Raw genomic sequence first — 16611 nt, 5'->3', positions numbered from 1 at the left:
AAGACAGAACACACAGAAACCGGTCCATCTCAAAGACAGAACACCCAGAAACCGGTCCGCCCCAAAGACAGAACACCCAGAAACTGGTCCATCTCAAAGACAGATCACCCAGAAACCGGTCCATCTCAAAGACAGAACACCCAGAAACCGGTCCGCCCCAAAGACAGAACACCCAGAAACTGGTCCGCCCCAAAGACAGATCAAAAGAAACCGGTCCGCCCCAAAGACAGAACACCCAGAAACCGGTCCGCCCCAGAGACAGATCACCCAGAAACTGGTCCATCTCAAAGACAGACCATCCAGAAACTGGTCCGCCCCAAAGACAGAACACCCAGAAACCGGTCCGCCCCAAAGACAGAACACCCAGAAACCGGTCCATCCCAAAGACAGAACACCCAGAAACCGGTCCGTCTCAAAGACAGAACACCCAGAAACTGGTCCGCCCCAAAGACAGAACACACAGAAACCGGTCCGCCCCAAAGACAGATCACACAGAAACCGGTCCGCCCCAAAGACACAGAGTAATGCAGTGTTGCTGTTCAGTGCAGTGAGGAATGTACAGACTTGTTCATCGGGGAAATTAAACACCCCGTCTATAAACACATGGCCCAACACAGAAGAACCAGCTCATCAGGGAACGACCCAGCACTGACGCAAATTTGTGATGGTGTTACCCACAGAGTTTTCCTACTTAAACCTCGACTTCCTCCAGTCTGTCAGAACAGAAGAAGCTGCTGAGATGAAATATCTCCAAGAAACTCTACAAGTCCAGATGACTTTCTTCTAACACCTTTGGGATTAACATGACCTGAGGTCATTATATTTGGTTAGTTTGTCTTTACCGTTTTGCTTCACGATGGCTAAATACTTGACAGATTTTTTCCCTGGAATGTTGCACATGTGTCTTAAGATTTCCCATTTCTTCAAATTAAGATATAACTCATTATTTAGTTATATTGATGATCCAGTTTGGTGTTTTATCTTTTGGAAGTAAAACGGTGTCAGTTACATGATTCAAATTTGTTTCTGGATGATAGATAAACCATTTATACCTTCAGTGAAAGTATCTCCATAGTAATTAGACATAAAAAGAGAGAAATTGTACAGACGAGCACATCCATCATCAGGAAATCTGTCGGAGGTACTGGGATAGATTTTTAAACTACTGAGATCTGAAGTAGGAACCAAATAAATCTAGAGCTTCTGCTGTATCAGACACTTAATAAATACAATGAAAGATCACGTAAATCCAAAATCAATCTTATGTCGTCACTGATATGGAGGTCGGCCATGAAGTCTGTTTGTTTTCATTTATTATCTTGTTCAGATTTGTTTTTTAAAGGTCCAGTAAATACAAGTGCAAATAATTTAGAATCTAGTCTCATTCTCAATAAGTGGAGCTTCAACAATTTTCCAGAAACTTGCGTAAAATTCAGCTGATAAACCGTCAAAAACATCATCATGAGGTCAGAGGTCAGAGAACCAGACTCTTTTAGTTTTTGTCATATTTAAATCCAGGTCACTCATCAATGATTCATGTTACACTCAGTCTAAGCTCCTAAATAATGAATGAGGCCAATCAGAGCAGCCGGATGAGAGCAGAGCCAATCAGAGCGCAGCAGGAATCAGGTCAGACTTCCTGTCAACAAGGACTAAATTACTTCAAAGGACCAGGGACATTTATTCGGTTCTAAAGACGTGATCTAAACATTTATTGAGTTTGAACATGACACAAATCATAAATCAAAGAGAGTCCAGTCCAGTAATATAAAAACCCACCGAGAAAACCCAGACCCCAATAAGGCAGAGCCACTAGAGACCAGCAGAGTCCAGCAGAGACCAGTAGAGACCAGCAGAAACCAGTAGAGTCCAGTAGAGACCAGTTGAAACCAGTAGAGTCCAGTAGAGACCAGCAGAAACCAGTAGAGTCCAGTAGAGACCAGTTGAAACCAGTAGAGACCAGTAGAGTCAAGTAGAGCCAGTAGAGTCCAGTAGAGTCCAGTTGAAACCAGTAGAGACCAGCAGAGTCAAGTAGAGCCAGTAGAGTCCAGCAGAGTCCAGCAGGGTCCAGTAGAGACCAGTAGAGACCAGCAGAGTCAAGTAGAGCCAGTAGAGTTGAGCAGGGTCCAGTAGAGTCCAGTAGAGACCAGTAGAGACCAGTAGAGACCAGCAGAGTCAAGTAGAGCCAGTAGAGTCCAGCAGAGTCCAGCAGGGTCCAGTAGAGACCAGTAGAGACCAGCAGAGTCAAGTAGAGCCAGTAGAGTTGAGCAGGGTCCAGTAGGGTCCAGTAGGGTCCAGTAGAGACCTCGCAACCGCCTCAGCTGTCTGTGGTCTCTGGTGGTCCAGTCGGACCCTGGAGGAAACCAGAGGTCATCTCCAAGGTGTGGATCTGGTTCTGGCTGTTGTTGGACCGAGGACCAAAGACGTGGCTGAGTCCCCGGCCGAGCTCCCTACGGATGTTCTCGCTGGACAGGACGTAGAGGAGGGGGTTGGCAGCGCTGTTGATGGTGGACAGGCCCAGGGACACGGTGTAGGGGGTGTACATGGTGGACTCGAACAGGCAGGAGCCGCCCTTGGGTCGGGGTAAGTGGAAGTTGACGGCTCTGGCCAGAAGGATGAGGTGATAGGGGGCGAAGCAGACCAGGAAGAGCGCCACCACGGCCACCGCCAGCCTCCGGACGCGCCGCTTGTGCTCCTGCTGCAGCCCCGTGCTGCGCTGCACGTTGGCCAGGACGCCGCGGTTCGTCAGCACCAGCAGCACCAGCGGCGCCAGGAAACCCACCAGGAAGCGGGCGTAGTTGAAGCCCGTCACCATGGCGCCACTCTGACTCGGCTCGAAGCAGCGGCGCTGGCCCTCGGCAGCGGCACCTTCCTTCATGGTGAAGACGGGGACGTGCCCGACGGCCACCACCACGACAATGGCGAGAGTGATCAGGACGGCGTGGCGGCGGTGGCGGCGGCCTCGTGTCTCCACGCTGTAGACCACGGCCACGTAGCGGTCGCAGGAGATGCAGCAAAGCAGGAAAATACTGACGTACATGTTGGTGAAGAAGATGTAGCCCGTCACCTTGCACGCCATCGATGTCCACCGCCATTGGTGACCTTGGACCACGTAGTCCGCCCACAGCGGCAGCGTGCACAGGTAGCCGAGATCAAACAGCGACAGGAACCACAGGTACACGGCCAGAACGTTCCTCCGCCGCACCTGCAGCCAGGTGAGGAAGACCGTCAGCACGTTGGCAGGAAGACCGACCACCAGCACCAAGCTGTACAGCAGCACCAGAGGGAGGCGGCCATCCTCGTACGGCAGCTCGCACAACGCCGAGCTCTGATTGGTCGTCAGGGGAACCGCTTCAGTGACCGACAGCATGATGGACGGATGGAGACGGCCAGTCAGGTCCATTCTCAGTCAGTCTACGGGAGACGTGGGGACAGAGACCGTTAGGTGTGTTTAGCTCTGTCTCTAATGAACGTCGTCGTGGCAACGTGTCGGTTGAAGAAGTTGAATCTTAGCAGGAAAACGAACAGACTGAGACGTGAGAAAACGCTGTCAGAAAGGACACGTTTCCTCTTGAAGACGTGCCGTTGTCTCAAACTGAAACCACAAAGACTTCCTGTCAGATACATTCAAACAACCAAGCTTTCCATCACACAAAATCCAGGTCCAGGACCCGAACCAGGACCAGGACCAGGACCAGACATTTAGAGCTGCACACTAGAGCAAATTAATAATCGATCTCTGATCAGTACTCGGGTCAGATCATCCTCTCATCTATCAATCATCCTCTCTTCAGATCATCCTTTCATCTATAGGTCATACTTTCATCTATAAATCATCCTTTCATAGATAAATCATCCTTTCATATATAAATCATCCTTTCATATATAAATCATACTTTCATCTATAGATCATCCTTTCATATATAGATCATCCTCTCATCTCACCTCTGTGTCGGGCATCCTGTGGTCTTTGTTGTCGCGCTGATTCTGAATGAACCATGTGGAGAAACCCTGGGTCATGTGACCACGCCCAGCATCTCTTCCTGCATCTTTAATTCATGATGTCATCTCATTTTACATCTGAAGAGGTGGAGCTTGAATATATGCATATATATGTAATTTATGTTTAAGTTTAACCGTCTTCTCCTATTTTTCTTTTTAAGAGAAGGTTTCTGTTTTTGTTCATGTGCAACTGAGCTGCTCTGAGTAACATTATTAAATAAAATCTGACTGTCTTTAAAAAACACTTTGATCAATAACTTAAATGAAACTAATACAATCACTTTGAATGAAAGAAAAAAATGAATGAATGAATCAATCAGCTGGTCCCTCTCTTCATGCTCCTTCAAAACAAAAAGAAACTTCAAAACACAACGACCTCCTCCTTCACCTTTCTCCTCTTCCTCCAACACCAACAACATAGTCATTTTGTTTTCATTTTTTTATTCTTTTATCTTTAAACAAATTTTATTTTTAAGGAATGACTCAGTGGAAGCCCCACCCACCCTACACTCAGTGGGAGGAGTCACACACACAGCTCCTCCTCCAGAGACTGAAGTGGACGAGTTGATTGGATGGTTCTGTTTGTCATGATGTCGTCTCATAGAGGAACCAGTCACTTCACTTTCAAAGTAAAAGTCGTTTCTGCTTAGTTCTTCCATCGGATTTGCTGAAAGAGAAGAAGCAGAGTTCAGTCACATGACTTAAACCCCCCCCCACCTCCTCCTCCTCCTCCTCTGCCCTCCCCCCTCACCGGGTTGCTGAGTAGATCATCGATCTTCCTCTCCTCTGACGAACCCCTCTCCACTTTTCCCCGGTATGCTAGCAGCAGCTGCCGGTCCTTCATGTCTCGGTACGTCTGATTAGCCCAGAGGACACACCAGTCATCATTACACTAGCATCATTAGCATCGTTAGCATCTGTGACAGGAGCGGTAATATGAACTCACATTGATGGCGATATCGTGACATTTATGTTTATGAGCCAAACTGATCCTCAGCTCTGTGTCATCGACCAGCGCCACATAATCCTGCAGCACCTGCACAGATAACGGCAATCTAGAGATTAACTCACAGCATCTAGAGATTAGCTCGCAGCATCTAGAGATTAACTCACAGCATCTAGAGATTAACTCGCAGCATCTAGAGATTAACTCACAGCATCTAGAGATTAACTCACAGCATCTAGAGATTAACTCACAGCATCTAGAGATTAGCTCGCAGCATCTAGAGATTAACTCACAGCATCTAGAGATTAGCTCGCAGCATCTAGAGATTAACTCGCAGCATCTAGAGATTAACTCGCAGCATCTAGAGATTAACTCGCAGCATCTAGAGATTAACTCGCAGCATCTAGAGATTAACTCACAGCATCTAGAGATTAACTCGCAGCATCTAGAGATTAGCTCACAGCATCTAGAGATTAGCTCACAGCATCTAGAGATTAGCTCGCAGCATCTAGAGATTAACTCACAGCATCTAGAGATTAGCTCGCAGCATCTAGAGATTAACTCGCAGCATCTAGAGATTAACTCACAGCATCTAGAGATTAAGTCGCAGAATTTAGAAATTAACTCACAGCATCTAGAGATTAACTCACAGCATCTAGAGATTAGCTCGCAGCATCTAGAGATTAACTCGCAGCATCTAGAGATTAACTCACAGCATCTAGAGATTAAGTCGCAGAATTTAGAAATTAACTCACAGCATCTAGAGATTAACTCACAGCATCTAGAGATTAGCTCGCAGCATCTAGAGATTAACTCTTAGATTAAGACACAGATTAACTCATAGATCTGTCATCAGTGACTGAGCCAGTAGAAATCTTCAGGAAACACTGTATCAACATTCGTCTCTATGCAGATGACACTCAGATATTTTTATTTATCAGCTGGTTAAACTCCTTGAAGACATTAAGGCTGAGCTGGAATGTTGATCCTAGTTAGCGTCTTAGTTATCTTGAACATCTTGAGAAGTTCCGACGTTAAATAATTTAAATGATCAAATGAAGTGAACTATTAAATGGATATCTTTACAGCCAACGTCTCACCTGAGTGGGGGCGGAGTTTTTGTGCAGGATGTCAACAACTCGCTGGAAGCTCAGAGGAGATTTTTTCCTGGTGAAGCCGAGCCAGTTCCGACTGGTGAACAGAGCATCTACATCCAACCACGCCTTCAGCTTCGCCCTCGCTGACAACGCTGTTATGAAATACTGCTTCTCTGAAATCTGAAGTCAGAGGTCAGCGACGGTTAGCGCCCTGAGAATTTAGCGTTCAACAAGGAATCACGTCAGCTCTCACCTTGAAGGTCTGACGGACGTTCAACGGACTGCTGTAGGTTCCCTGGAAACAACAAAAACACCTGCGTCATTCATATAATCCAGTTCATTCAATGCGGTTTAACATCATGTCAACGCTGGGTTAGTGTTCAATGTAAACAACACGTCAAAATTCATCTAAAGCACAAGCACTTCAACTAATCTGGTTAAATTAGCCTGATTTCTTTAGCCTGGTTTAGCAGATCTGTTTCAACTAATCTGGTTTTATTAATCTAGTTCCTCTAGCCTGTTTCAATATGTAGTCAGTAATCTGGTTCCTCTAGTTTGGTTAAACGAATCTGGTTCAACCAACTCTAATCTACTTCCTGTTTCCAGTGATCTGGTTTCTCTAATCCGGTCTCCCTGCTGACCTCGGGCTCGGGGTAGTGGTAGAAGCAGCAATAGTACAGAGTTGTGATCAGAGGCATGTTGAGGATTAAGGCTCTTCTGGGGAACTTCTGGAATATTTCAACCTTCCCGCCGCGCTCAGCCTGTCGGTCCGTTGCCTAGCAACAAGACAGGATTCAGTCCGTTAACTCTGGTATAATCCCAGCATTAAACCAGATCACGCTGGACTCATATGATTAGATAATGAGTAAATATTCTGAGAATCTGAGAATATTCTTGTTCTGAATCAAACACCTCGATGATGATCTGCCTCTCCAGGAGAGTGTAGTGGTCCTGAACGTGAGCCGAGTCCTCCGCAGAAAAAGGAAGGCTGGAAGACAACAGTAATCAGATTACCAGCCGTTCAGTAATCAGATTAAAAGGTGTTCAGTAATCAGATTACCAGCCGTTCAGTAATCAGATTACCAGTAATCAGATTACCAGCCGTGCAGTAATCAGATTACCAGTAATCAGATTACCAGCCATTCAGTAATCAGATTACCAGCCGTTCAGTAATCAGATTAAAAGGTGTTCAGTGATCAGATTACCAGCCGTTCAGTAATCAGATTACCAGGGCCAGCCATACAGTAATCAGATTACCAGCCGTACAGTAATCTGATTACCAGTAATCAGATTACCAGGGCCAGCCGTACAGTAATCAGATTAAAAACCCACCTTATACAGCTCTTCAGGAAGTCCCGCCTCTTGTTTTCGTCTGTGATCCTCAGATGTTCTTTATACTGCAGCAGCTGCCACCATGGAAACACATAGCAGTGACATCAGCAATGACATCAGCTTCCTGTCAGGACCTGTGTGTCTCTGATACGTACCGCCACGTCCTCCGTCCTCCCCCGAGCTCTGAGGGACACAAGTTAAACAAAGTTAGACCACACACAGGTGTGTCCAGGTGCGTGTGTGTCCAGGTGTGTGTTACCTGAGCAGTTCCAGCAGCAGGGTCTGGTCTCTGGTCTCTTTCAGGTAGTGGATTAAATGTCTTAGAGCCGTTTGTCTGGACTCCAGCTCCCGAAACAAAACCTCTGAAACAACACAAGACGTATCTTTGTCAACAACGGCCGAACCAGCACCAGCACCAGGACCAGGACCAGGACCAGGACCAGGACAGACACTTACCTTTGCTCAAGGTCCTCTTGAGATGAATCAGGACCTGAAAAACAGAAACGTTCATCTGTCAATCAAAGGTCAAACAGGATTTTGTTTTCATGTCAACCACCCTAACCCTAACCAGGGCCAGGACCAGGACCAGGACCAGGACCAGGACCAGGACCAGGAGCAGGAACAGGAGCAGGAGCAGGAGCAGGGCCAGGACCAGGAGTAGGAGCAGGAGCAGGAGCAGGAGCAGGAGCAGGGCCAGGGACAGGTAGATGGCGGGTAGATGGCGAGTGAGTGACAGGTAGATGACAGGTAGATGACAGGTAGATGGCAGGTAGATGGCGGGTGAGGTCCATGGCCAGGGCCAGGACCATGGAGCTACTTACAGCTGTGATGACGTTTCCGTCGTTGGCGCTGACGGCAAAATCCAACAACAGCAGTTTGTCCTGAAGAGACCGGAACTTCTCCAGAGACACCACCTGGGACAGGTAACCAGATTACTGATGAATGGATGGATCAATAAATGAATGAATAGTTGAACCTACCTTTCTCTGCTGCAGCCTCTGAACCGTCTCCTCAGGCGACCAGTCACTGACATAATCCTGATGGCGCAGCATGATGACATCATAATATCACCAGGAAATACAAATACTACTGTTAGCATTGGTAATCAGATTACCTGACTGTAATGAGATTACCAGTCCTGCGGTTACCTTGTATTCAGATTTGGGTTTTCGGAGCTCAGGAGCATAGAGTCTGGCAGACGAATCACTGGACGCTAGAACACAAAATCCCTTCATCATCATCATCATCATCATCATCATCATCATCATCATCTTCATCATCATCATCATCTTCATCATCATCACCACCACCATCATCACCATCATCATCATCATCATCATCATCATCTTCATCATCATCATCATCTTCATCATCACCACCACCACCATCATCACCATCATCATCATCATCATCATCATCATCTTCATCATCATCATCATCTTCATCATCATCACCATCATCATCATTATCATCATCATCATCATCACCATCATCACCATCATCATCATCATCACTATCATCATCATCATCATCATCATCATCATAATCACCATCTTCATCATCATCATCATCACCATCTTCATCATCACCATCACCATCATCATCATCATCATCATCTTCATCATCATCATCATCACCATCTTCAGACTTACAGTCAGTGAAGCTCTGGAAGTTTCCTCTCGTTTTTCCTGCACAGAATCAGATCAGAGGTCAGATTGTCTCTCACCTGTCCCACACATCTCCAACAACTGTCCCACCTGCCTTACCTTTGAACAGAGAGCTCAGGGAGTATCCTGATTGGCTCCTGCTGATCGACGTTTCTGTGGTGATCTTGGGGAAGGCGGGCTCTCTCTCTGTCCTCTGATTGGACGCTGCCGTCTCTTTAACGGACCAGGAAATACCTGAGGACAGGAACAGTAAGTATCTCAGGAAGCAGCCAATCACAATGCTCGATTCTCCAGAGGTGTTAGAGGTGAGGGTCTTACTGCCGACTGGTTCTCCGCTCCAGCTGACCTTCTCCACATCGTCTTCATCGTCCTCTTCCTCCACCAGACGCCGGATACTGTTCACGGCCTGCTTCGACTCTTTCAGCTGAAACACACACCTGAATGTCACTTGAACGTCACACGCTGAAACACCTGAACGTCACCTGACAGGTGAGTGACAGGTAAGTGACAGGTAGATGACAGGTGAGTGACAGGAAGATAACAGGTGAGTGACAGGTAAGTGACAGGTAAATAACAGGTGAGTGACAGGTGAGTGACAGGTGAGTGACGGGTAGATGACAGGTGAGTGACAGGTGAGTGACGGGTAGATGACAGGTGAGTGGCAGGAAGATAACAGGTGAGTGACAGGTGAGTGACGGGTAGATAACAAGTGAGTGACAGGTAGATGACGGGTAGATGACAGGTAGATGACAGGTAGATGACAGGTGAGTGACGGGTAGATGACGGGTAGATGACAGGTGAGTGACAGGTAGATGACAGGTAAATGACAGGTAAGTGACAGGTAGATGACAGGTGAGTGACAGGTGAGTGACGGGTAGATAACAGGTGAGTGGCAGGAAGATAACAGGTGAGTGACAGGTGAGTGACGGGTAGATAACAAGTGAGTGACAGGTAGATGACGGGTAGATGACAGGTAGATGACAGGTAGATGACAGGTGAGTGACGGGTAGATGACGGGTAGATGACAGGTGAGTGACAGGTAGATGACAGGTAAATGACAGGTAAGTGACAGGTAGATGACAGGTGAGTGACAGGTGAGTGACGGGTAGATAACAGGTGAGTGACGGGTAGATAACAGGTAAGTGACAGGTAGATGACAGATGAGTGACCGGTAGATAACAGGTGAGTGACAGGTAGATAACAGGTGAGTGACCGGTAGATGACTGGTAGATAACAGGTGAGTGACAGGTAGATGACAGGTAGATAACAGGTAAGTGACAGGTGAGTGACCGGTAGATGTCAGGTAGATAACAGGTGAGTGACAGGTGAGGGACAGGTAGATAACAGGTGAGGGACAGGAAGATAACAGGTGAGTGACTGGTAGATGACTGGTAGATAACAGGTGAGTGACCGGTAGATGTCAGGTAGATAACAGGTGAGTGACAGGTGAGGGACGGGTAGATAACAGGTGAGTGACAGGTGAGTGACGGGTGAGGGACAGGAAGATAACAGGTGAGTGACAGGTGAGTGACGGGTAGATAACAGGTGAGTGACAGGTGAGTGACAGGTAGATAACAAGTGAGTGACAGGTGAGTGACGGGTAGATAACAGATAGATAACAGGTAAGTGACAGGTGAGTGACAGGTGAGTGACGGGTAGATAACAAGTGAGTGACAGGTGAGTGACAGGTAGATAACAGGTGAGTGACAGGTGAGTGACCGGTAGATAACAGGTGAGTGACAGGTGAGTGACAGGTAGATGACAGGTGAGTGACAGGTGAGTGACAGGTGAGTGACAGGTAGATAACAGGTGAGTGACAGGTGAGTGACAGGTATATGACAGGTAAGTGACAGGTGAGTGACCGGTAGATGACAGGTAGATAACAGGTGAGTGACAGGTGAGTGACAGGTAAGTGACAGGTGAGTGACAGGTGAGTGACAGGTGAGTGACGGGTAGATAACAAGTGAGTGCGAGGTGAGTGACCGGTAGATAACAGGTGAGTGACAGGTAGATAACAGGTGAGTGACAGGTGAGTGACAGGTGAGTGACAGGTGAGTGACAGGTAGATAACAGGTGAGTGACAGGTGAGTGACAGGTGAGTGACAGGTGAGTGACAGGTAAGTGACAGGTAAGTGACAGGTGTTACCCGGCTGAACTCATCGTCTTCGTCATCAAAAGTGAATGCTTTGAACTTGGAGCTGTTCCAATAGTCTTCCTCATCAGCCTTGCTCTTCATCATCTAGACAGAAACACATCAAACTACTAAAATCTTTTAACTAATTTAAACTTTTTAAACAAGGAGGCCAAGGAAACAATAATAATTATCAATCACAAAGTCAGTGCTTGTTAAGATCAACTAAATCAGTGGTAAAAACCCAATAAATAAATAAATTCCATGGACAAATAGATTCAACCCTCCAACCTGAGCACTAAAGCACGACTGGACAGTTACTACATCTGTCTTCTCTCTATTGGTTTAAAGCTTTAAGGAAGGTTTGTAGGTACAAGCATCACACTGCTATGGTATTCCTCACCCACCCCCACCCGCACCCCCACCCCTGATCCACCCCCACCCCTCATCCACCCCTAACCCTGACCCTGACCCACCTCCACCCCTGACCCTGATCCACCCCTGACCCTTCTTTAGAGACCATCTTCCTAACTCTAACCATAACATCAGTCGGTTGTGGAAGGCTTGTATTGGTTCTAAGTTTTTAAAATGTTGTCCAGCTCGAAGTGAAAGTCTCAGAGAATACACTTCAGAACATCAGGTCATCAAGTCTTTTTTTTTACGTTTGGACAGAAAACCCCCGAACTTTCATTGTTGTCATGTCCTAGGAAAGTCTAATATTCGTGGTCTAGACAGCTACCAAACGACACATCTCAAACTGTGACAAAGACTGACTTTTTAAAAATAATTACAGACACGGGTTAAGAATTGAGCAGACATGTACTCGCATAAATAAATACTTTTCTTAATCTGATGCGTACTCTTAGGTTCTTGGTCATGTTTCTGTCTGTGTCTGGTTCTGGTTCTGTAATTGTCTGTTGCCTTGGGACTACGGTGCATTTACACTGATGACTATTGCATCGATGCTGATTAATGTGCATTGTCCCAACTCAATACACTAATAATAATAACAATAATAATAATAATCGAGTAAAGCCTCTGCGTGACGTCAGCGATCAGCTGTGGCGCTGCGGAAGTGCTGGTCCGTGGGTGAATGTAAACAACTGTGAAAACACAGCTGTTGTAGTTGGTATTTCTGTGTCGGGGCGCATTCTGCAGGGAATCTTCTTTACGTACAAGCAAACGTGACACGCGACGACGGGAATCGTGACGTCAGCAGGCGGATAGAATACACCGTTCAGGTGTTAACACCAAACCCGAACCCCGTAAAACGGAAGAGAATCAATATGGTCATGTATTCAAGATCAGATGTGTTACCTTCACATGCAGCAGATCCTCCTCTTCGTCTCCTCCTCTTCTTCTGTCTCCTCTCTCTCTCTTCACCGTCGGTTGTACAATTTTCTAGTTTTAACGCTTTTATTTTTTACGCTTATTTAAAAGCTTTGTTTTGTACCAATGAGCAACGAGACCAGAGTCAAATACCTTGTATGTGGACTCATAGTTTGTCAATACAGCTGATTCTGATTCTGATTCCGATTCTTCTTCTTCTCTGACGGAAACACCTCCACTTCCGCCTGCGCAGGGGCTGCTGGGAGATGTATTGAAGCAGCGGTGACCGCCTCCTCTCTCAGTCTCTATCTGCTTGTTGTTTATTTCTAATACCAACTTTAAAATTAAGCTTTACACATTTGTCATGAACACAACTAGAAAGAAAGAAAATCTCTTGTACAAAAAGTGTAAAAAAATAAATAAATCTAGGATAATGAATAAAGGATAAGAACAGATATGTACATCAAGGAGTTCATTTGTATTTTGCTGAATTATGCTCATTTAATTGATGTAAATATCCTTTAAATTCTTTCCTTTGAACTCCAGCTGTTTCCTCTTGTATTTCAGAAGCCGAGAGCCTGAAGTGGTGGTGGCTCCTCCCACTGCTACAGAACCAACCTCTTATTTATTTATAATTTTATTATATTTTATTTGTTTCTTTTTATTTATGTGATAGGGTTAGAGCTCATTAATGAACAGCTATCCAACACTAGAAGTAAATATGTCAGATTATAGCAACAATGCAAATTAGCGTCCTCAGTCCCTGGACAGGTAACACAGAGACATGATGAGACAGAGGACAATAGGCCCAACCAGAGACATCACTAAGAAGATAAGACTGGTCTGATTTGATGCAGGACACTCCCTCGGGGAGAGAGGAGGACTGGTCCAAACCTGACTGGTCTTTAGTCCAAAGGGTCCCCTCCAGAGGAGGTCCGGGTCCTGAGACCGCCACACGTGGTCTTATTTTGAAAGTCACCAGAGGAAGTCACTAGTTCATGTTTCAGCTGGTTCACTCTCAGTCAGTGGCGGAGTCAACAGCTTTGTCCCTGTAGTCCTGATCAGAGACCAGAGACCTGGGACCAGAGACCTGAGACCAGAGACCTGGGTCCTTGGACCACATGGCTAAATGGGGGGAAGGAGATCCTCGATGGATCGTAGAGGAGAGAGCAGACGCCACCAACGTCAACAACTGGCACTGGTCTGTGTGATCTTCTTCTTCTCCTTCTGTTGTCAGTGTTGTTGTCGTGGTTGCTGTGTTGACGGGGGTGGGGGGGGGGGGGGGGGGGGGGGTTCTCAACAGGTAATTGTGCTTGTTGCCTCGGAAACAGCATAGATGATCAGCAAGGAGAAGAACCAGAGGATATTTGAGATGAGTTATTTTAGTCTGAGAGTCATGTGACCAAGCAGCTGTTTCAGCTACAGATATTTTTAACCCGCCCCCCACAGGACGGAGCGGGACGTCTCTGGATGGTCCTCCGAGCGTCTCCATCAGCTGCTACTCAGCGTCCAAGTGAATGGACCTGAGGGACAGTGTCAACTGACCGACGTCAACAAGCTGGAGGGAGAAGCGTCCATCAACAACCGCAAAGGAAAACTGTTCTTCTTCTACGAGTGGCAGCTCAGCGCCGCCTGGCTCGGTCAGTGACATCACACGGTACCCTCATCCTCTTCTTCGCTGGTGCTGATGCTGTTTCCTGTCTGCAGGGACGTCCAGCAGCGGAGTGAAGTACAGAGGGACCGTGGATGTGTGCAACCTGTCGGACGAGAACGACGAGGACGACCTGGATGTGAGTGACGTTATTGGACGTGTTGATGACCTCATCGAGGTCTTTGATGACCTCTCATTAATGACTTCACTGATGACTTCATCGTCCAGGTCTCGGTGTCGCTCTGTAAGGACCAACCCAACACGCCACTCCTGGACCTCATGAAGAAGACCGGGACTCAGGAGATCCGCCGGGTTCTGGGCCAGTACGTCCACCAGCTGAAGTCAGGTCAGTTACCTGCACCAGGACCCTCAGTCATAGGCTCATGATCCCAACAGTGACCTCTGCCCTCTGACCTCAGAGTTCAGTCAGGGGATGATCCTTCCCACCGACGGACTGAAGCCCCTTGAGTCGGCCAAGAACAACCAGACCAATAAAGTCCAGGTAAACCCACCTGACGTCCTGAAGCTGCTGTTAATACTGGACGTGAACTTTGACCCCCGTCTGCTCTTCTGCAGATTAGCCCCGCCCCCAGGAGCACCTCCCACCCCACCACCTGTCCCACAGATGTAAAGAACCCAACCTGCACCACCTGTCCCACAGGGGTCCAGATCCCAACCTGCAGCTTTGACCTGAAGGAAACTTTTCAGACATCTGCAGACGAGCTTTACAGGACCTTCATCAGTCAGGAGGTACCCAGACCGGACAGACCGGACAGACTGGGACAGACCGGACAGACTGGGACAGACCAGGACAGACCGGGACAGACTGGGACAGACCGGGACAGACTGGGACAGACCGGACAGACTGGGACAGACCGGGACAGACCGGGACAGACCGGGACAGACCAGGACAGACCGGGACAGACTGGGACAGACCGGACAGACCGGGACAGACCGGGACAGACCGGGACAGACCAGGACAGACTGGGACAGACCGGACAGACTGGGACAGACCGGGACAGACCGGGACAGACTGGGACAGACCGGGACAGACCGGGACAGACCAGGACAGACCAGGACAGACCGGACAGACTGGGACACAGAGTGTACTGTTGTATAACTGTCGTGGTACTGTTGTAGTACTACTATAGTCCTGTTGTGTTCCACCTGTCCCTCCAGTTTGTGCAGGTCTTCACCCGCTCAGCCGCCATGGTCGACGCTCGTCCCGGAGGACGTTTCCACTTGTTGGACGGAAGTGTCAGTGGAGAGTTCACACACCTGGTGAGGTCACAGCTGCACAGCCAATCAGATGTCAGTAAAGTTGTGTCATGTTGCCATGGTAACCGAAGTCCACTCACTACAGATTCAGGACCGGAGGATCGAAATGAGGTGGAGGTTCAGGACGTGGCCCAGAGGTGAGTCCTTCTCATCTTGTCTGTCCACAGTGTCTCCTCAGAGCTAATCAGATAATGTCCACTGTGTTTCTTCAGCCCACTACGCCTCCATCGGCCTGGAGCTGCAGGACGCCGGGGACCAGACTGTCCTCCGCGTCAAGTGTCAAGGAGTTCCTGTGAAGGACGAGGACTCAACCAAGGAGGGCTGGAGACGCTTCTACTTCCAGGCCATAAAACAGACGTTTGGATACTGAGACACGAGTTGCCTTGTGTGAGATGAGGACAGACAGCCAGGACGTCAGGAGGACATTAAGAAATTCAACACAATGAACGCTCTTAAAGGAACAATCTTACATTTTTCATTAAGTGGACTGGTTGTCCTCTGTCCACCCCAGGGACAGCTGTTTGCTGTTTAGCTTAGCATAAGGACTGTCCAACTCTAGATGAGAACAAAATGTCCATTAATATATTTTAAAGTAATGATATAAATACATAAATAAACTTCCACTGATCTGGAGCCTCATCTGGACGTCTGAGTGTCCACAGATCTGATTCTTTGTCTCAGTGTTTTAGACATTTAGGGCACAAGTTCTCATCACGTTCTCATCCTCCACAAGAACCCATGACGGTAAAAGGACCAGGAAGTGTCGATCACCACCTCTGAGACCAGATCTGGATCCACCAGCACCAGGCCCTCCACCCACCAGCACCAGGCCTGGATCCACCAGCACCAGGCCCCCCATCCACCAGCACCAGGCCTGGATCCACCAGCACCAGGCCTGGATCCACCAGCACCAGGCCCCCCATCCACCAGTACCAGGCTCCCCATCCACCAGCACCAGATCTGGATCCACCAGCACCAGGCCCCCCATCCACCAGCACCACGCCTTCCACCAGCACCAGGCCCCCCATCCACCAGTACCAGGCCTGGATCCACCAGCAAGGCATCAGATTCTCTGGCCTCTCCTGATCTGAGGTCCCACTCCACCATCGAGGACTTTGAGAGGACAGTCAGCAGGTTCCTATAGAGATGTCTGGGCCCACCTCTGAGCCTGACAGTGG

The 16611-nt window shown here is 47.9% G+C and overlaps 3 protein-coding genes across 4 annotated transcripts; 1 reads left to right on the top strand and 2 right to left on the bottom strand.

Moving 5' to 3' along the window:
• Positions 1-1291: 1291 nt before the first annotated feature.
• LOC124999312 (probable G-protein coupled receptor 132) lies at positions 1292-4289 on the bottom strand. The gene is made up of 2 exons (XM_047574162.1): positions 3946-4289; positions 1292-3414 (listed from the first exon to the last, which is right to left on the bottom strand). The coding sequence occupies exon 2, from the start codon at positions 3401-3403 to the stop codon at positions 2318-2320; it is 1086 nt and encodes a 361-aa protein (XP_047430118.1). The 5' UTR covers positions 3404-3414; positions 3946-4289; the 3' UTR covers positions 1292-2317.
• A 137-nt stretch (positions 4290-4426) lies between these two features.
• Positions 4427-12770, bottom strand: vipas39 (VPS33B interacting protein, apical-basolateral polarity regulator, spe-39 homolog). Of its 2 annotated transcripts, none has more exons than XM_047574160.1 (19): positions 12493-12770; positions 11191-11303; positions 9363-9468; positions 9144-9278; positions 9030-9065; positions 8526-8590; positions 8358-8414; positions 8199-8291; positions 7834-7867; positions 7637-7739; positions 7533-7560; positions 7378-7451; positions 6958-7033; positions 6687-6821; positions 6299-6340; positions 6049-6225; positions 4949-5038; positions 4754-4858; positions 4427-4669 (listed from the first exon to the last, which is right to left on the bottom strand). In XM_047574160.1, exons 2-19 carry the CDS (start codon positions 11281-11283, stop codon positions 4649-4651), a joined length of 1470 nt encoding a protein of 489 aa, XP_047430116.1. In that variant the 5' UTR covers positions 11284-11303; positions 12493-12770; the 3' UTR covers positions 4427-4648. The 2 variants fall into 2 exon arrangements, with proteins under 2 accessions (XP_047430116.1, XP_047430115.1); XM_047574159.1 differs by having other exon boundaries at positions 11191-11283; positions 12493-12769.
• A 720-nt stretch (positions 12771-13490) lies between these two features.
• LOC124999313 (activator of 90 kDa heat shock protein ATPase homolog 1-like) lies at positions 13491-16078 on the top strand. Its single transcript, XM_047574163.1, has 9 exons — positions 13491-13705; positions 13954-14144; positions 14212-14294; positions 14384-14501; positions 14575-14657; positions 14732-14905; positions 15335-15436; positions 15519-15570; positions 15646-16078. Exons 1-9 carry the CDS (start codon positions 13626-13628, stop codon positions 15801-15803), a joined length of 1041 nt encoding a protein of 346 aa, XP_047430119.1. The 5' UTR covers positions 13491-13625; the 3' UTR covers positions 15804-16078.
• Positions 16079-16611: the final 533 nt, after the last annotated feature.

Source organism: Mugil cephalus, chromosome 21, assembly GCF_022458985.1.
Source record: "Mugil cephalus isolate CIBA_MC_2020 chromosome 21, CIBA_Mcephalus_1.1, whole genome shotgun sequence".
Taxonomy (NCBI): Eukaryota; Metazoa; Chordata; class Actinopteri; order Mugiliformes; family Mugilidae; genus Mugil; species Mugil cephalus.
The sequence above is the reverse complement of the archived record's forward strand: the minus strand, read 5'-3'. Positions and strand labels throughout refer to the sequence as shown.

Excerpts from the sequence above, each read along its gene's own strand:
- LOC124999312 (XM_047574162.1), bottom strand. The coding sequence starts at position 3,403 with ATGGACCTGACTGGCCGTCTCCATCCGTCCATCATGCTGTCGGTCACT.
- LOC124999313 (XM_047574163.1), top strand. The coding sequence starts at position 13,626 with ATGGCTAAATGGGGGGAAGGAGATCCTCGATGGATCGTAGAGGAGAGA. Across the intron at positions 14,502-14,574 it reads CGTCCACCAGCTGAAGTCAG|AGTTCAGTCAGGGGATGATC; the intron begins GTCAGTTACCTG and ends CTCTGACCTCAG. Across the intron at positions 14,658-14,731 it reads ACCAGACCAATAAAGTCCAG|ATTAGCCCCGCCCCCAGGAG; the intron begins GTAAACCCACCT and ends GCTCTTCTGCAG.
- vipas39 (XM_047574160.1), bottom strand. The coding sequence starts at position 11,283 with ATGATGAAGAGCAAGGCTGATGAGGAAGACTATTGGAACAGCTCCAAG. Across the intron at positions 7,452-7,532 it reads GGAGGACGGAGGACGTGGCG|CTGCTGCAGTATAAAGAACA; the intron begins GTACGTATCAGA and ends CCATGGTGGCAG. Across the intron at positions 6,226-6,298 it reads ACGTCCGTCAGACCTTCAAG|ATTTCAGAGAAGCAGTATTT; the intron begins GTGAGAGCTGAC and ends CTCTGACTTCAG.